Raw genomic sequence first — 20,950 nt, 5'->3', positions numbered from 1 at the left:
CAATTGACCACGGTTCTGTCCAGCTGCCTCAGGCCTTGGCAGGCAAACGTACAGTTAGGTCCATATATATTTGGACAGAAACAACATTTTTCTAATTTTGGTTCTAGACATGACCACAATGAATTTTAAACAAAACAATTCAGATGCAGTTGAAGTTCAGACTTTCAGCTGAGGCTATCCACATTAAAATTGGATGAAGGCTTTAGGAGTTTCAGCTCCTTAACGTGTGCCACCCTGTTTTTAAAGGGACCAAAAGTAATTGGACAGATTAAATAAATGTAAATAAAATGTTCATTTCTAGTACTTGGTTGAAAACCCTTTGTTGGCAATGACTGCCTGAAGTCTTGAACTCATGGACATCACCAGACGCTGTGTTTCCTCCTCTTTGATGCTCTGCCAGGCCTTCACTGCAGTGGTTTTCAGTTGCTGTTTGTTTGTGGGCCTTTCTGTCTGAAGTTTAGTCTTTAACAAGTGAAATGCATGCTCAATTGGGTTGAGATCAGGTGACTGACTTGGCCATTCAAGAATATTCCACTTCTTTGCTTTAATAAACTCCTGGGTTGCTTTGGATTTATGTTTTGGGTCATTGTCCATCTGTAGTATGAATCGACGGCCTATCAGTTTGGCTGCATTTGGCTGGATCTGAGCACACAGTATGGCTCTGAATACATCAGAATTCATTCGGCTGCTTCTGTCCTGTGTCACATCATCAATAAAGACTAGTGACCCAGTGCCACTGGCAGCCATGCATGCCCAAGCCTTCACACTGCCTCTGCCGTGTTTTACAGATGATGTGGTATGCTTTGGATCATGAGCTGTACCATGCCTTCGCCATACTTTTCTCTTTCCATCATTCTGGTAGAGGTTGATCTTGGTTTCATCTGTCCAAAGAATGTTCTTCCAGAACTGTGCTGGCTTTTTTAGATGTTTTTTAGCAAAGTCCAGTCTAGCCTTTTTATTCTTGATGCTTATGAGTGGCTTGCACCGTGCAGTGAACCCTCTGTATTTACTTTCATACAGTCTTCTCTTTATGGTAGATTTGGATATTGATACGCCTTCCTCCTGGAGAGTGTTGATCACCACTTGGTTGGCTGTTGTGAAGGGGTTTCTCTTCACCATGGAGATTATTCTGCGATCATCCACCACTGTTGTCTTCAGTGGGCGCCCAGGTCTTTTTGCATTGATGAGTTCACCAGTGCTTTCTTTCTTTCTCAGGATGTACCAAACTGTAGATTTTGCCACTCCTAATATTGTAGCAATTTCTCGGATGGGTTTTTTCTGTTTTTGCAGCTTAAGGATGGCTTGTTTCACCTGCATGGAGAGCTCCTTTGACCGCATGTTTACTTCACAGCAAAACCTTCCAAATGCAAGCACCACACCTCAAATCAACTCCAGGCCTTTTATCTGCTTAATTGAGAATGACATAATGAAGGGATTGCCCACACCTGTCCATGAAATAGCCTTGGAGTCAATTGTCCAATTACTTTTGGTCCCTTTAAAAACAGGGTGGCACATGTTAAGGAGCTGAAACTCCTAAACCCTTCATCCAATTTTAATGTGGATACCCTCAAATGAAAGCTGAAAGTCTGAACTTCAACTGCATCTGAATTGTTTTGTTTAAAATTCATTGTGGTAATGTCTAGAACCAAAATTAGAAAAATGTTGTCTCTGTCCAAATATATATGGACCTAACTGTATGTTCCATTTCCCTGGGTCCTATATGGTGCCTTCCTAAGGGGTGTAGTGAGGGGCCGTGCACGTGCAATGCCACAGCCTCTGGTTACTAGCTGAGGGTAGTTGCTCTCCTCCACTAGATGAGGGATCGGGTTCCCTTTCTTGGCCTGACCCCCCTACTCTGGTAGTGGCGGGCGTGCGGTGGCGGCTGGCCGGTCCGCACCCCTGGTGTCCCTTCACTCCACCCCTGGAGCCTCCTCCGTTCCTCTCCTCTCCTCCCTTCTCCTCCAGGACCAGGCCTTGAGACTTGGCCTGCCTGCGGAGCAGAGCCCGTGCAGAGCCTCTACTCCCAGCCTCCTTCTCTCTCTGCTCTCTCTCTTCTTCTTCTCCCTGACTCTAAGATGGTGCCCACCTTATATACTCCCTTTTACAGTGCACCCTGATTCTACTCTCCCCACCGACACACTACTGGGTTCCCCCTTTCTAGGTGTTCCCTCCCCCCACTCCAGCCAGGGACAGGGACAGTTGTGCTCACTCTTGGGAGCATTGTCGCCCTGTCCCCCGGAAATGTGGTGTAGTGCATGTGGGTGTTAGGGTCCTGAGCCACACTCCATCCTTACCTGGAAGTGAGATATCACACCTCTGGGTGAGATGCAATACCTCTGTAGCGACCGAATCCTCGGGGCGCTACAGATGTACAGTAGTCCCTCTCTATATTGCGGTTCACTTATTGCGGCCTCACTATATTATGGGATTATATTTAATTATTTATGGCAGATTTCTCACTATATCACGGGACTTTGTGGTACTGTACACGGCACATGATTGGCTAATTCATGGAAGACGACCAACCAGAGCATTGTCTTGTGTATTCTGGGTGCTAATTGGCTCAGTAACTGTAGCATCAGTCTGTCTGCTATCCCACACTGTGCACATACGTTCAGCATCTCGCCTAATCCACTTCACTCCTATCTCCGATTGCTGTGGGTAGTTTTGCACTGCGGTGTTGTATTTTGTGAAATTTTCCTTAAAAACTGAATTTATTGCAAGCCCTACGATGCCACCCAAATGTTCTGTATCTTCTAAGGATTCTGGCAGTGAATTCAAGCGCCAGAGGAAGATGCTTACCATAAAAGACAATGTGGAACTTCTTGACATGTTGAAGGAAGAGAGACTCTATGAGTCTGTTGGCTGCCTTTACGGGATCAACGAGTTTACAGTTAGCTATATAAATAAGGACGAGAAGAATCTCAGGTCTACAGCATCAGTGACTTTCAACAAAACAGCAATGGATAAGTAATTTCTGCAGTAAGATCATTGTGAAGATGGAGTATACAGTAGCTGTGTGGATAAACTATTGCAGGAAAAAAAATATCTCACTGGATAAAAACACCACACAGACGAAGGCTGAGCAACTGTATGATCGTGTAGCTGCAAAAAGGGATGCTCACGATGGTGATGAGAATGAAGAAGAGAATGACGCTGAAACAGGACCTCTGAATGCTTCTCCAACCAGACCAACCCCATTCAGTGGAACTCCTCACGACTGATTGGTTTCATCCATGTTTTATCCAGGAGGTTAAGGTTTATCTGGCTAAAAAAGGCCTTGATTTCAAAGTGCTTCTAATAATGGACAATGCTGGAGGCCATGCTGCCGACCTGACATATCATGGTGTCCAGATAGACTTCTTGCCGACGAACACCACATCGCTCATTCAGCCAATGGATCAAGAAGTTATTTGCGCTTTTAAGGCTCTCTACGTCTGAAATGCCCTGCAAAACCTCATTAATGCTATGGACTCGGATGAAGACTTCTCACTAAAGGCATCCTGGCATGAGTACATAATTGCATCGTGTCTCCAAAATATCCAAAAGGCCATAAAGGAGATGGTGAGTCAGATTTTGAATGCCAGCTGGAAAAAATTGTGGCCAGAAGTGGTCCATGATTACTAGGGTTTCTCTCCTGTTGAAATCCATCACTCTGTGGTGGATGAGGCCGTGAAGCTGGCAAAAATACTGGGGAGGAGAGGGCTTCAGTGACATGACTACTGAAGATGTAGATACCGTGATTGATGTGCACTCTCAACCGTTAAGGAAGGAAGACATGGAGGAGCTGACTAAGTCAGCAAGTGAAGAAGAGGATGAGGAACAAGATGATCAACGTGTTGAAGAAGAGGAGGAGGTTGCCTAACAATTGATCGTCTTGCAACCATAGTCAGAATGGCCAAAGAACTTTAACAATTGGTTGCATAATAGGACCCCCATATGGTTTGTTCGTTGCAGTTTGTAAACTTCAATCGACTGTTCCATGTCAGTTTACAAAAACATTCTCAATCAGAAGAAGCAGCACCAGCAACTTCATATAACTATGTTCATCACTCGAACAAAGAGGTTATGCCTTTAGCAGAAGTAGAAGTTACGGACAAGGCCAAAGATACTTCTGCACCACCTGAAGAAGCGCCTGATTAAGTGGTGCCTTTAGAAGAGCTGTAATGCTGTAGAGTACAGTTCTATACGTTCATCTTATCTTCATAACCTTCATCATCAGTACTGCACAGATAATTCTTCATCATTCAAGTTGTAGTATACAGTACTGTACTGTTCTTCACTAGTGAGTACCCATCTAAAATTTTACAGTACAGTACTGTATATATATATATATATTGTTAAAGTTACATATGTTCTTAAACATGTTCTACAGTCTTAAACCTAAGTAGTGTTTATAAAAGTGTGGAAAAGGTTAATAAGAGACTTGGAACAGTTTATGAGTGTGTGGGAAGGGTTTATAAAGCCTTAAAATATATATAAGTACTAAAATAAATGTAAGCTTCCTACTTCGTGGATTTTTACCTTTCATGGGGGGGGGGGTCTAGAACGCATTATCCGTGATAAATGAGTGATCACTGTATATTACAATGATTATTATGTGGATCTCATATTTACCATTTGATTTCATAGAGACATGCCGTATAGATCAAGATTATCTTGATGTAAACTACTTAGAATTGGATGAAGTTCATAATACTGACATTTACTATGAGGTCGAGGAATCAATAAAGTTTAAATGTAAGGATGGATATCGTCATCATGATCGTCAACCAACTGGAACATGTACTAAAGAAGAACTGATCTATCCAAAATGTACAGGTAAATAAAAATAATAAAAAAAGTAATTTCAAGTTTCAATTGAAAAAAAAAATCTATTGTAGGCCTAAAGGCTGCCTAGCTGATATAGATCATAACAACAACACTAAAGGGAATCTGTCACTAAATTATTTCTACTTCAGCTAAAAGCAGCATCATATAGGGGCAGAAACCCTGATTCCCACGGTCTTTCATTTACATTACTGGTTGTTGCAGTCAGATGATATCGACCCCTTAAAAGACGATAATAACAAGATAATTATAGAAGACAAAGAAAAGGCTGAGATATTAAACAGACACTTTTCATCCATGTTCACCAACAGTCTGTTCCAGGGATCTTTCAACAGGGCAAAAATAAAAGTTCACTACCTGATATAGCTAGTTTAACGCAAAAAGAAGTACGTCTGCATCTGAGCAAATTAACCACTTTACAACCTGGGACGTATTCGTACGCACCAGGCTGTAACCCCCAGTTCAGTGAGGGCTCCGGCGGTGAGCCCGCACTGAACCGGGCACATGTCAGCTGATTCTTACAGCTGACATGTGCCCGCAACAGCCGCGGGTAGAATCGCGATCCACCCGCGGCTGTTAACATGTTAAATGCCGCTGTCAATCTCTGCAACATTGCATCTACCCCAAAATGGTATCAATAAAAACTTCAGCTCAGCGCGCAAAAATTAAGCCCTCACCCGGCCCCAGATCTCGAAAAATGGAGACGCTACGGGTCTTGGAAAATGGCGCAATTTTTTTTTTTTTTTTTAGCAAACTTTGGAATTTTTTTTCACCACTTAAATAAAAAGAACCTGTACATGTTTGGTGTCTACGAACTCGTAATGACCTGGAAAATAATAATGGCAGGTCAGTTTTAGCATTCAGTGAACGTGGTAAAAAAATGTAAAAAAAAACATCTGTGGTATTGCGCTATTTTTGCAATTTCACCGCACTTGGGATTTTTTTCCCGTTTTCCCGTACATGATATGGTAAAACCAGTAATGTTGTTGAAAAGTACAACTCGTCCCACAAAAAATAAGCCCTCACATGACCATATTGACCAAAATATAAAAACGCTATGGCTCTGGGAACAAGGGGAGTTAAAAACAAAAATGCAAAAACGGAAAATCCCAGGGTTGCGAAGGGGTTAAACATTGACAAATCCCCTGGCCCAGATGGTATTCATCCATGGATACTGAGCGAATTGAGCTCAGTAATTGACAAACCGCTGTATCTCATATTCTTAGACTTTCTTGTAACAGGGGTAGTGTCACAGGATTGAAGGATAGCCAATGTGGTACCAATATTTAAGAAAGGTAAGAAGGTGGATCCAGGTAACTACCGTCCAGTAAGTCTGACATCAGTAGTGTGCAAAGTTTTTGAGGGCATCATAAGAGATGACCTGCAGAGTTATATCACAGAGAATTATGTAATAAATGATAATCTGCACTGATTCATGAAAAATAGGATGTGTCTAACCAACATGTTGGGGTTCTATGAGGAGGTAAGTGCAAATCTGGATGTTGGCAATGCGTTTGATGTGATTTATCTGGACTTTGCAAAGGCATTTCATACTGTACCACATAGCAGCCTTACACTGAAGCTACAGAAGCAAGGACTTGGGGGAACAATATGTAGATGGGTAAGGAATTAGCTAAATAATAGGAAACAAAGAGTCGTCATAAATGGTACATTCTCTAAATAGGACACAGTCAGCAGTGGGGTGCCGCAGAAATCTGTGCTAGGACCGTTTTTTTTATCCTCTTTATTAATGACCTTGGGGATGGGATTGAGAGTAGAGTGTCAGTCTTTGCTGACAACACTAAACTATGTAGGATATTAAAATCTGATCTTGACATTACGGTATTGCAGAATTATCTGGATAAGATGACTGAATGGGCAAACACCTGGCAGATGAGGTTTAAAATAGAGAAATGTAGAGTAATGCACCTAGGATGGAGTAATCCTATTGCTGCATATACATTAAATGGGAGTATACTCAGGGCTACAGAACAGAAGAAGGACTTGGGTATTCTGGTTACAAGTAAGCTGAGCAGCATTACTCAATGTCAAGCAGCATCCGCAAAAGCAAACAAGATTTTAGGATGTATAAAAAGATAAATAAATTCCCAAAATTCCACGGTATTGTTACCCCTTTATAAATCACTGGTGAGGCCACATCTGGAATATGGGATCCAGTTTTGGGCTCCACATTTTAAAAAGGATATCCAGATGTTAAAGTCAGTTCAAAGGCAGCTAGATTATTACAAGGGATGGAAGGCCTCTCATATGATGATAGGTTGAAAAAGTTGAGCTTGTTTAGCTTAGAAAAATGATGCCTCAGATAGGATCTCATTTACATGTATAAATATGTGGGGTCAGTCCAAAGGACTAGCACATGACTTATTCCTTCCAAAGACCATACTAAGGACCAGGGTGCACTCATTATGGGTGGAAGAAAGGCGATTCAGGCACCTAAACAGGAAAGGGTTCTTTACAGTCAGAGGAGTCAGACTGTGGAATGCCGTACCACAAGAGGTAGTGATTAGTGATGGGCGAACCTGAACAGTAAAGTTTGGGGTCCATACCGAACAAGGAATTCCTATGGAAGTCCGTGTTACTGTTCGGGTTTGGGTGTTACTGTTCGGGTTTGGGTGTTTCCCGCGCTGTCACTTGCGTGACAGCAAGGAAACACAGGTTCTGATAGGCGGTAATACCATTACTGCGGTCAGAGCGCTGTGGTATTATGCTGACAGGTGTTCAACCCATTGGCAAGCGTGGGAAAATACTCACCGCGCATGTGCTGACCTCATTTGCCGGCAATACACTGAGTCAGTATATTGCCGGCTGCTGAACTGAGCGGTCACATTTTACAATGTGGCCGCTCTGTTCATGGGATCATCGTGGGACCCACGATATTTGGACTGCGTCGGAAAGGTAAGGATGAGGTTGGTTTATTATTTTATTTTTATTACAAGTGATCATGGGCTTCAGTTGGAATGGGCGTGACAGTAAGTATGGTTTAATTTAGAACAATAAAGGTGTATGTTTATTTCAAATAAAATATTTTATTCTGGGTGTGGGTGTTTTTATTTTAAATTTCACCTTCACTATGGGGTTAGTAATGGAGGCATCTTATAGACGCCTCTCCATTACTATCCTGGGCTTGATGTCAGCTGGCTTTTTAAGTTGACATCAACCCCAACTCTATAACCCAACTGCCACCACTACAGAGCAGTGGGCAGAATGAGGCTAAGTGCCAGAATTGGCGCATCGTATGGATGCGCCATTTCTGTGGCAGCTGAAGGCTCCTGTTTCTAGCCTTGGAGGGAGCCAATATTCATTGCCCCTTTCTAGGCTATTAATATCAGCCCCCAGCTGTCTGCATAGCCTTTGCTAGCTGTTAAAATAGGGGGACCCCATGTCATTTTTTTTGGGGTCCCCCATTTTAATAGCCAGTAAAGGCTATGTATACAGCTGGGGGTTGATATTAGTAGCCTGAAAGCTCCATGGGTATTACCCCCTTCCCAAGCTGAAAACATCCACCCCAGCTGTCTGCTTTCTCTCTGCTGGTTAATAAAATTATGGGGAACCCTACGCCATTTTTTTCCAGAAATGTACTAATCTATATATATAATCGTCTTATCCCGTCTATCTGTCTGTCTGTCTTTCTGTCTGTCTGTCCAAGAAATCCCGCGTCGCTTATTGGTCCGGCCGCAGCCAATCAGCGACGCGTGATTTCAGAAAAAGATGGTGGCCGTTAGCGGCTCATCTGCCGGACGGAGGTCAGCGGCGATGCAGCAGGGAGATGACCGGTGCTAGCCACTCATCTCCCCGCTGCTGGCAGCACAAGTACCCCGACAGGCGGCGCCACTCACCTCCATGCGGCTAACGTCGGGAGATCAGCGGCTTGGCCCGCTGATCTCCCGACGGCAAGTGTGAACGGAGGACCGGGGAGCGGCGCTGCCAGTCAGGATACTTCTGCTGCGAGCAGCTGCTCATCTCCCGGCTTCTCGCAGCGGAAGTAGCCGCACAGGCAGCGCCGCTCCCCGGTCCTCACTAATACAATTCGCTGATTGGTCACGGCCTCCTGCCGCGACCAATCAGTGATCTTGGCGCTAAATTTAAACACCGCTCTGCTGTTTGGTAGCGGCCGCCGGCCGACTGCGACCAATCAGCGAGATTGGCGCCAAATTTAAACAACACTCTGCTGATTGGTCGCGGCCCCGGCCGACCACGACCAATCAGCGAGATTGGCAACAAATTTAAACAAAGCTCTGCTGATTGGTTGCGGCCGCCGGCCGACCGCGACCAATCAGCGATATTGGCGCCAAATTTAAACAACGCTCTGCTGATTGGTCGCGGCCGCCAGCCGCGACCAATCAGCATTATGGGCGCCAAATTTAAACACTGCTTTGTTGATTGGTCGCGGTTGCCGGCCGCGACCAATCAGCATTATTGGCGCCAAATGTAAACAACTCTCTCCTGATTGGTCGCGGTCGCCGGCCGCGACCAATCAGCATTATTGGCGCCAAATTTAAACTCCGCTGTGCTGATAGGTCGCGGTCGCCGGCCGCGACCAATCAGTATTATTTGCGCCAAATTTAAACACCCCTCTGCTGATTGGTCGCGGCCGGCGACTGCGACCAATCAGCGATATTGGCGCCAATTTTAAACACCCCTCTGCTGATTGGTCACGACCGCCAGCCACGACTAATCAGTGATTTTAGTGCCAAATTTAAACAAGCTCTCCGGTCCTCACTAACACAGTTCGCTGATTAGTCGCGGCCGCCACCCGCGACCAATCACCGATATTGCCGCCAAATTTAAACAACGCTCTGCTGATTGGTTGCGGCCGCCGGCCGACCGTGACCAATCAGAGAGATTGGCGCAAAATTTAAACACTCTGCTGATTGGTCGCGGCCCCGGCTGACCACGACCAATCAGCGAGATTGGCGCCAAATTTAAACACCGCTCTGCTGATCGGTCACGGCCGCCGGCCATCCACGACCAATCAGCATTATTGGCGCCAAATTTAAACACTGCTGTGCTGATTGGTCGCGGTTGCCGGCCGCGACCAATGAGCATTATTGGCGCTAAATTTAAACACCCCCCTGCTGATTGGTCGCAGTCGCCGGCCGCGACCAATCAGCGATATTGGCGCCAAATTTAAACACCCCTCTGCTGATAGGTCACGACTGCCGGCCGAGACCAATCAGCATTATTGGCGCCAAATTTAAACACCGCTCTGCTGATTGGTCATGACCGCCAGCCGCGACTAATCAGCGATTTTAGTGCCAAATTTAAACAAGCTCTCCGGTCCTCACTAACACAGTTCGCTGATTAGTCGTGGCCGCCACCCGTGACCAATCACCGATATTGCCGCCAAATTTAAACAACGCTCTGCTGATTGGTTGTGGCCGCCGGCCGACCGCGACCAATCAGCGAGATTGGCGCAAAATTTAAACAACACTCTGCTAATTGGTCGCTGCCCCGGCCAGCCGCGACCAATCAGCAATATTGGCGCCAAATTTAAACACCGCTCTGCTGATCGGCCACGGCCGCCGGCCATCTGCGACCAATCAGCGAGATTGGCGCCAAATTTAAACACTGCTTTGCTGATTGGTCACGGTCGCCGGCCTCGACCAATCAGCATTATGGGCGCCAAATTTAAACACTGCTTTGCTGATTGGTCGCGGTCGCCGGCCGCGACCAATCAGCATTATTGGCGCCAAATGTAAACAACGATCTCCTGATTGGTCGCGGTCGCCGGCCGCATCCAATCAGCATTATTGGCGCCAAATTTAATCACCGCTTTGCTGATTGGTCGTGGTCGCCAGCCGCGACCAATGAGCATTATTGGCGCCAAATTGAAACAAAGCTCTGCTGATTGGTCGCGGCCGCCGGCTGACCACGACCAATCAGCAAAATTGGCGCCAAATTTAAACACCGCTCTGCTGATCGGTCACGGCCGCCGGCCATCCGCGCGCGACCAATCAGCGAGATTGGCGCCAAATTTAAACAATGCTCTGCTGATTGGTCGCGGCCGCCAGCCGCGAACCAATCAGCATTATTGGCGCCATACTTAAACACCGCTTAGCTGATTGGTCTCGGTCGCCGGCCGCGACCAATCAGCATTATGGGCACCAAATTTAAACACTGCTTTGCTGATTGGTCGCGGTCGCGACCAATCAGCATTATTGGCGCCAAATTTAAACACCGCTTTGCTGATTGGTCGCGGTCGCCGGCCGTGACCAATCAGCATTATTGGCGCCAAATTTAAACACCCCTCTGCTGATTGGTCGCAGTCGCCGGCCGCAACCAATCAGCGATATTGGCGCCAAATTTAAACACCCCTCTGCTGATTGGTTGGGGTTGCCAGCCGCGACCAATCAGCGATATTGGCGCCAAATTTAAACACCCCTCTGCTGATAGGTCTCGGCCGGCGGTCGCGACCAATCAGCATTATTGGCACCAAATTTAAAAATCGATCTGCTGATTGGTCACGACCGCCCGCCGCGACTAATTAGCGATTTTAGCTCCAAATTTAAACAAGCTCTCTGGTTCACACTAACACACTTCGCTGATTTGTCGCGGCCGCCACCCGCGACCAATCACCGATATTGCCGCCAAATTTAAACACCGTTTTGCTGATTGGTCGCGATTGCCGGCCGCGACCAATCAGCGATTTTGGCGCCAAATTTAAACAACGCTTTGCTGATTGCATCGGGTCTGCCGCATACATATTCTAGAATACCCGATGCGTTAGAATTGGGCCACCATATTGTTTATTAATAAATGACATGAACAGTAAGGCACACACGCATATATCTCACATATTTATATCTATCTTTATATCTATCTATTATCTATACATATATAGCTATCCATATATTTATTATCTATCTATCCATATATCTATTATCTATCAATATATCCATATATCTTTCTGTCTATAAATCTATTTATCTATCCATATATCTATCCATATATCTATTCATATATCTATGAGTTCATCTCATTGGCAAATGTGGGAAAATACTCACCGCGCATACGCTGAACTCATTTGCCGGCAATACACTGAGTCATTGTATTGCCGACTGCAGAACAGAGCGGACACATTTTACAATGTGGCCGCTCTGTTCATGGGATCTTCGTGGGACTCTCGCTATTTGGAGTGCGGTGGACAGGTGAGAGTGAGGTTGCTTTTATTATTTACTGTAAATTTTATTACAGGTGATCATGGGCTTCGGGGATAAGCTGTAAGGTGAGGAAATGGTGTTTTTTTATTTTTTGTAGGGGCGGAGAACATCTGGGACAAGGTGTAGGTGGAAATAATGCATTTTATTTTTATTTTAATATTTTTTATTAATTATAAAAAAAAAAAAAATTACTTTCAGCAGAGCACAGGCGCTGGCGGATGGAAGACTACTGCTCCCATCCATCGGTGCCTGTGCTCGCTCTTTCCTATGGCAGTAGGACCATATGACCTTATGACCCGTGGTAAGCTTTTTACCGCGGCTCACTGTCACAGCTGTGGCATCATGCTGACACCTGAAATTAGACTGCATTACTATGTTTTACCAGACTACATTTAAGAATGGCTATGAACCAGTTTTTGGAAAAAAAATATCTATACTTTTGTGTAAGCAATTTTTGTGATTAAATTGGTAACTTTTGTTGCCATCTCAAAACTTTTCAAAAACTCCCAGAGTAACAGCTGTAATGAGAGAAAACACTGATCCACCTCACATAACCCCTTTGATGCTATGAGCAATAGAAGTTGTACATTCTGATGGCTACATCAGAATACGATTTTGGCGCAATAGCAGAAGCTCGTCAGATTTGATGAATTACATTTTGTTTGGTGGACAACCAATTCATTGGGAAATGTTTTGTTGGGAAATCTTGAATCCTTGCATTCATGTGAATGTTACTTTGACTTACCTAAAAATTACAGGAGATCAATGATACCTCTTTATGGCAAGGATATATCCTAATTCCAAAGGTGGCATTCAGCAGGATAACATGACCTGTCATACTAGTTTGGAGTCCAAGTTCACAAAATTCAATCCTATTGTGCACCTGTTAAATTTGCTGAATTGATGAAGTTTCCATTTTACAACTTATAAAACTTAAAGGGTTTGTTCAGGGGTAAAGAGTTATCATCTAACAGAGGGATAGGTGATAACTCTTTGTTCTTGGGGGTCGGATCTGATTGACAGAAGGTGGAACTTTGATCTTCATTAAAAAATAGCTTGGCAGGTCAGATGTATTTCTACGACTCCATTCATTCTCCATGGGGATGCCTGAAGGAGCCAAGCGCAGTGACCAGCAGTCCCATAGAGAATGAATGGAGCGGGAGCCAAGCATGTGCACTGCCGCCCCATTTTATAATTGGAATTAAAGCTCCCTGCTCTGAAAAGCGATGTAGATATCAGTGGCCGGACCTTTTCCAAACAATAAGATATTATCTATTCACACCTAGCCACACTTGTTTTCACCGGACAGCCCCTATAAAAGGATCTTCTTCTAAAGTCTAGCTGGCAGATATCATAGTATACTATAGCTTCAGTGGTCTTATGGACTCTATTCCTGAATGAGCTAGGGCCAGCAAGGGAGCCTATTTGAGTTGAGTTGGAGCGTTAAGTGAGTTGATGTCCAACTCACTTAACGAGTTCAAGAGAGGCCTGGACACATTTCTTGAGAACAATAAAATTACATTTTATGCTTAGTTAATTAATCCAGGGATTTAATCTGACTGACAGATTGGTGTCGGGAAGTGAATTTTTCCTCAATGATGTAAATTGGCCTATACCGCATGTTTTTTTGTTGCCTTCCCCTGGATCAACGCTGCGGAATAGCTGCAGTGCACAAGAAATAGGCTGAACTGGATGGACGATTGTCTTTTTTCGGCCTTATAAACTATGAAACTATGAAATTTATTGTTTATCTTTAGTTTGTGTTCTTCAATAATTTATTTGACATCACAAACAGGTCAGTAATTTTGTTCTCTTTCTCATTGTTCAGCAGAATCTTCAGTGTGACTACAGTGACAACACGCAAGATTATACATCATATGGGAAAAGACAACAATAGACAAACAGCCTTTTCTCTAATTATTGTACACACTTGAATAAAATAGTGGTCCACTCACTGTGTATTGTTTTAGTGACTTCTGTGTAAGAAATAAACGTTTAAAGAAATAAAATTGCCTTATATGTGTGTGTATATGTATATGTGTGTGTGTGTGTGTATATATAGATTATATATGTACAGTACAGACCAAAAGTTTGGACACACCTTCTCATTTAAAGATTATTCTGTATTTTCATGACTATGAAAATAGTACATTCACACTGAAGGCATCAAAACTATGCATTAACACATGTGGAATTATATACTTAATAAAAAACAGTGAAACAACTGAAAATATGTCTTATATTCTAGGTTCTTCAAAGTACCCACCTTTTGCTTTGATGACTGCTTTGCACACTATTGGCATTCTCTTGATGAGCTTTAAGAGGTAGTCACCGGAAATGGTTTTCACTTCCCAGGTGTGCCCTGTCAGGTTTAGTAAGTGGGATTTCTTGCCTTATAAATGGGGTTGGGACCATCAGTTGTGTTGTGCAGAAGTCAGGTGGATACACAGCTGATAGTCCTACTGAATAGACTGTTAGAATTTGTATTATGGTAAGAAAAAAGCAGCTAAGTAAAGAAAAACTAGTAGCCATCATTGCTTTAAGAAATGAAGGTCAGTCAGTCCAAAAAATTGGGCAAACTTTGAATGTGTCCCCAAGTGCAGTTGCAAAAACCATCAAGCAGTACAAAGAAACTGGCTAACATGAGGACCGCCCCAGGAAAGGAAGACCAAGAATCACCTCTGCTTCTGAGGATAAGTTTATCTGAGTCACCAGCCTCAGAAATCGCAGGTTAACAGCAGCTCAGATTAGAGACCAGGTCAATGCCACACAGAGTTCAAGCAGCAGACACATCTCTACAACAACTGTTAAGAGGAGACTTTGTGCAGCAGGCCTTCATGGTAAAATAGCTGTTAGGAAACCACTGCTAAAGACAGGCAACAAGCAGAAGAGACTTGTTTGGGCTAAAGAACACAAGGAATGGACATTAGACCAGTGGAAATCTGTGCTTTGGTCTGATGAGTCCAAATTTGAGATCTTTGGTTCCAACCACCATGTCTTTGTGCGACGCAGAAAAGGTGAACGGATGGACTCTACATGCCTGGTTCCCGCCGTGAAGCATGGAGGAGGAGGTGTGATGGTGTGGGGGTGCTTTGCTGTTGACACTGTTGGGGATTTATTCAAAATTGAAGGCATACTGAACCAGCATAGCTACCACAGCATCTTGCAGCGGCATGCTAATCCATCCGGTTTGCGTTTAGTTGGACTATCATTTATTTTTCAACAGGACAATGACCCCAAACACACCTCCAGGCTGTGTAAGGGCTATTTGATCCAGGAGGAGAGTGATGGGGTACTATGCCAGATGACCTGGCCTCCACAGTCACCAGACCTGAACCCAATCGAGATGGTTTGGGGTGAGCTGGACCGCAGAGTGAAGGCAAAAGGGCCAACAAGTGCTAAGCATCTCTGGGAACTCCTTCAAGATTGTTTGAAGACCATTTCCGGTGACTACCTCTTGAAGCTCATCAAGAGAATGCCAAGAGTGTGCAAAGCAGTCATCAAAGCAAAAGGTGGCTACTTTGAAGAACTTAGAATATAAGACATATTTTCAGTTGTTTCACACTTTTTTGTTAAGTATATAATTCCACGTGTTAATTCATAGTTTTGATGCCTTCAGTGTGAATGTACAATTTTCATAGTCATGAAAATACAGAAAAATCTTTAAATGAGAAGGTGTGTCCAAACTTTTGGTCTGTACTGTATACACACACATATTTAAAGGTAATTCACCTGTCTGCTGTTTGTTGATTAGATTAATATACCGTAAACACTTATATTCATCCCCTCCTTCCATTATGAAATTGTACATTATGGTGATGACTGTCAGTATTTTCATAATGGTAATTTCATAAGTTCTGCTATAATACCCACACAACCAGCAAATTGAACTCAGCAGTAACACACAGCCCTGCTGCTTCTGCAACATCCGGGACCAGAAGCAACTCAAAACTTCTCCCAATTACATAGGAGCCGATCATTTGAAATGTTAATTTGTCTGTTTTGCTTAAATTCCCTCAAAGATTCAATCTGCAGCTAATAAATTAATGCGATCACGTAGTTAATAAGCCTGTAATTGCAGGGAAAATAGGTTTAGAACATAGTGAGTTCACTTTTGGCTATGTTACCACAATTAACTTTTGATGAGTTTTTGATGCTGCAGATTTTTTGCACCATTTCTGCACCTATTAAGTAAATTCGGTTATTTGCATTTTTTTACATGCATTTTTATAGTTTTTTTGATGCTGCTGTTTTTCTCTGTTTTGGTAGTTCATGCTTTAAATAAAGCAGCTTTGTTTTTAATAATTCTTGATATTTAGTTTCAACAAACCTTTATTGATACAGTCATGTGTGGATTATACAGTAAGTGTTTTGAGTAGGTTTCCACACATGCAGATTTTCTAATGCAAATCTATAGGAACATTTGTACAGAAAACTCAGGAGAAATTGACATGTTTCTTATTTGAAATACCCACCACAGGTCAGTTTATGCTAAGTAAAATAAAAGCACAGTGGGCATGAGATTTCTATAAATCCCATCAACTTTGCTGAAACTATAAGGTTACTTGCCCACAATGAGGAAGAGAAGCATTTTGGACGCAGCGTTCTACATTACAAGCACAGTGGATGGGATTTATAGAAATCCCATACCCACTGTGCTTCTATTTAATGCTGTGTAAACTCACCGTGGTGCTGGTTTACAAGCCGCAGCATGTTAATTTCTGTAGCCGAGATGTCAGTCTCCCTTACTGAAATGTCCCTACATGTGGATTTAACGACGTTATTAGAAAGCAGCGTTTTAAGAAAATATGCTGCATCCAAAACGCTGATATTCCTGATTGTAGGCACATAGCCTAAGACACTGCATTGGTGACGGATAGTGTTGAGCGAGAATGTTCTATTAACCCTTTCGCCGAGTATGCTCGGGCCGAGCTCCAAGTATTTACAGCTGCTTGGTGATATGGTTGAATCGCTCCCGTGTGCATGATTTGCAACTGTTTGACAGTTTTATTACATGGGAGGAATGTGTAAGAAATAGACATTCCTCACATGTAACTAAGCTGTCAAACAGTTGCAAAACATGCACACGGGAGCGATTCAACCATATCACCGAGCAGCTGTAAATACTCGGAGCTCGGCCCGAGCATACTCGGACAGAACATACTCGCTCAACCCCAGTGACGGAGCGAAAATATGCATCGTCAAAAACACACCAAAAACTCATCGCGGGCACACAGCCTTAGACCACATGCACATGTTGAGTATTTGGTCAGTTTTTTATATCAGTATTTCTAAGCCAAAATCAGGAGTGGAACAATCACAGGAAAAGTATCATAGAAATGTAAAGCAGGTGTCAGAAATGCAACGCTCAGCGACACGGAATGAGGGCAGTCAAAGATGTATAAAAACTATTTATATATATATGAATGAACAGGGAATTTGCAATAACATTGAACAATCTCCCAAAATAATGTGATGCGCCCTGGCATGGGAGTCACCACTGTACTGACCGGAGGTCCGAGAGAGATCCAGTGAGTCCCAAACTGAGACAGAGACAGAAATAAACAACACTTTCTTTACTAATACAGGGATTAAGGCCCCGTCACACTTAGCGATGCTGCAATGATTCCGACAACGATACGACCTGTCAGGGATCGTTGCTGCGTCGCTATGTGGTCGCTGGTGAGCTGTCAAACAGGCAGGCTCACCAACAATCAGGAGAGCAGCGACATCGTGGAAAGAATCTTTCCACGATGTCCTGCTCCTGGTTACGAGCCTGCTGAAGCAGGAGCAGGCTGGTAACTATGGTAAACATCAGGTTACTAGGGGCACACGCGCACCTAGTAACCCGTTGTTTATCATGGTTACCACTCTGCTACAGTGAGCGGGAGGTTACCGCTCACTTTAGCACGTTCGTAACCATGATAAACAACGGGTTACTAGGGGCGCGTGTGCCCCTAGTAACCCGATGTTTACCATAGTTACCAGCCTGATCGCTGCTCCCGCTGGTCACACACAGCGATGTGTGCTGACCAGCGGGAGAGCAACGACCAAAAAATGGTCCAGGACACTTTGCAGCGATCAGCGACCTCACAGCAGGGGCCTGATCGTTGCAAATTGTCACACATAGCTACATCGCTGGTGAGGTTGCTGTTGCGTCACCAAAACCGTGACACAGCAACGATCTCGCTAGCGATCTCGCTATGTGAGACGGGGGCTTTAGACTAAAATTCAGTTTTCAATGAATCAGTCTCAGGTTCTGCCTGGGACACTGTCTCTACTAAATACACGCAATCAGCAAAAGCTGAAATCAATGTGCCAATCTCAAGTTTTCCAGCTTATGTGAATTATTCTAGTGATCTGGAACAATTTTACCTAAACACAAGTCAGTCTAGTGAGGGCGGTATGTGGGGACCCCCTGAGATGGCACACTGAATACAATCCTACCACTATTAACAATAATAATGCATGGAACTATATCAATTGCTCTTATACCCTTATTATCAGGATACCCGGGTATCTTAAAGCTATGGTACTGTTAACCTCAGTTGCAGTCTATCACAGGCCTGTGAATCACGGTGGCTGCAGCTAGTCCCGGAAAACTTTGGTGCCAAAACAAAAACAAAGTTCACAAAAACAGCAAAAATTCCTTGTCTTGTCGGCCGATGCCGAGCCCACACGCCGGGGACTTTAGTCCTGTAGCCTCAGATTAAGGTCTGGGAAGATCTCTTCACAAAGGCTTGTCAATATCCTCTCAGTAGAAATGGCACCAGAAACCTTCTCTACTCCCGAAGTCTCTCACTCTTATCCAGTACACCAACCACGTTCTCCGTCACAGAAATGGATTCCTTAGTCTCTTCCTTTATCACTCGACACGTGACTCCTTCAGCACAAAGTCTCTAATCCACTCAGCATGGACTTCCACAGAACTCCAAAGAGCCACACAGCTTTCCCCAGCTCAGCACTTGTTCTTAAACAGAGAAAGGGGTAAACAAACTCCACAGGGAAGCATGTAAAGACTAGAGATGAGCGTTGATCTACTCGAACTGTTCGCCAATCTCAAATTCGAGCTGTTTTGGGCGGTGTTCGAGCCGGTCGGCGAACACGAACAATTTGAGAAAAATTCGGCTGTTCGAGGTTATGTTCGATAACTGTTCGTGCACCAAAATCATAACTGGATTTTTTCTCAGTAATGATGAAAATTAATGTTAATACGCAGTTTGAGTGTACAGCGGGGCGGGGGGAGGGGCAGGGGATGGATCTCTGCAGGAACAATGAAGATCTCCATTTTTTTTTCTCTTTCCCGCATTTGCAGTGGGGAGGTGCAATCTGTCAGCCTATCAGCAGCGCACACACGGAGCGAAGTGCTTTTTTTCACACAAGCAAGGGCATGTGTGATTGGCAGTGTATGTCATATGTCCTTGCCCTATAAGACCAAGCCATTTTCCCCGTCGCCACCATTTTCTCACTGCTGCAGCTGCGTGTTAGACGGCACCGCTGTTGCTGTGTGCGCTATACCTTGTTAATTTCAAGCCAATTTTCGCACAAATATACAGATAGCTTGGGAGTAGGGAATAGTTGTGATTGCAGTCCTTTTAAGGACTAGGTTACAGCATTTCCTACGACTTTTATCAGGCAGGTCTGTGCTCTTAAATAGATAGATTGTGGGAGTAAAGACTAATTGTAATTGGAGTCCTTTTCAGGACTAGGTTACATCAGTTCCTATCAGTTTTTGCCAGGCAGGTCTGTGCCAGTGCTGTGCAAGTTTTTTTCACAGCATTTGGCTGAATCTAGCAAAGCTAATCCTTTTTGGCCTATTGCAGAGTGTGTTAGTCAGTGGAGTAGCCTATCTGTGTTGCAAGATATACCACCTGTGTATAGAATACCAATTTTTTTACTGCACCTAGTGAAGTAAAATCTTTTGGGCATAGCATCATTCTATTAGTCCATCTATACTGACCTCCATCAGGTTGCAAACTGAATATAATTTTTTTCTGCATCTAGCTCTGAAAAAATATTTGGGCTTCTAGCATTGTGTGGGACTTGGTCTATTAGTCCATCTATACTGACCTCCATCAGGTTGCAAATTAAAAATAATTTTTTTCTGCATCTAGCTCTGAAAAAATATTTGGGCTTCTAGCAGTGTGTGGGACTTGGTCTATTAGTCCATCTATTCTGACCTCCATCAGGTTGCAAATTAAAAATAATTTTTTTCTTCATTTATCTCTGAAAAAATATTTGGGCTTCTAGCAGCGTGTGGGACTTGTTCTATTAGTCCATCTATACTGACCTCCATCAGGTTGCAAATTAAAAATAATTTTTTTCTGCATCTAGCTCTGAAAAAATATTTGGGCTTCTAGCGGTGTGTGGGACTTGGTCTATTAGTCCATCTATACTGACCTCCATCAGGTTGCAAATTGAATAAAAAAATTTTCTGCATCTAGCTCTGAAAAAATATTTGGGCTTCTAGCGGTGTGTGGGACTTGGTCTATTAGTCCATCTATACTGACCTCCATCAGGTTGCAAATTAAAAATAATTTTTTTCTGCATCTAACCCAGCCAATAGTTTTTGCCTAATACCACAGTTTGGCCACTCAGCTCTGCTCGGTTACCATCCATTGTTTTTTTGTGCAAACAACTCCAGAGTTGTGAATTAGTTAACCACCAAAATGAGTGGAAAAAGGCCTGCTGCTGGTGGAAAGGGGAATAGGCGTGTTGGGAAGGGGAAAAAAGGTTGTGTCCGTGGGGTAGGTGCAGAAGAAAGACCATCTTCCAGCCAAACTAAAATGTCTACTTCTTTTAGCGGACAATGTGATAAGATCCCTTTTTTACAGCCACGCCAATCGCTACAAATTCCAGATGAGGCACAAAAACAGCAGGTGCTTCAACGGATATCAAGTGCTCCTTTAAGTGGGCTCTCCTCCACATCAACTTCAACA

At 43.8% G+C, this 20,950-nt stretch overlaps 1 protein-coding gene across 3 annotated transcripts in view; it reads left to right on the top strand.

Annotated features, from left to right (window-relative positions):
* The window catches only part of CFH (complement factor H), a 1,056,626-nt gene extending 1,042,660 nt beyond the window's left edge, over nucleotides 1-13,966 (top strand). For 2 of the 3 annotated variants that reach the window (XM_073642935.1, XM_073642933.1), the window contains 2 exons: nucleotides 4,633-4,821; nucleotides 13,840-13,966. In XM_073642935.1, the coding sequence (XP_073499036.1) occupies nucleotides 4,633-4,821; nucleotides 13,840-13,856 (206 nt within the window). In that variant the 3' untranslated portion in view covers nucleotides 13,857-13,966. The remainder of the gene's footprint in view (nucleotides 1-4,632; nucleotides 4,822-13,839) is intronic. The other variant, XM_073642934.1, reaches the window with a different exon arrangement.
* Nucleotides 13,967-20,950: the final 6,984 nt, after the last annotated feature.

The sequence above is a fragment of the Phyllobates terribilis genome, unplaced genomic scaffold (assembly GCF_046119375.1).
Source record: "Phyllobates terribilis strain yellow unplaced genomic scaffold, ASM4611937v1 Scaffold_8__6_contigs__length_399053987, whole genome shotgun sequence".
Lineage (NCBI taxonomy): Eukaryota > Metazoa > Chordata > Amphibia > Anura > Dendrobatidae > Phyllobates > Phyllobates terribilis.
This window is presented reverse-complemented; position numbering and strand designations above follow the sequence as displayed.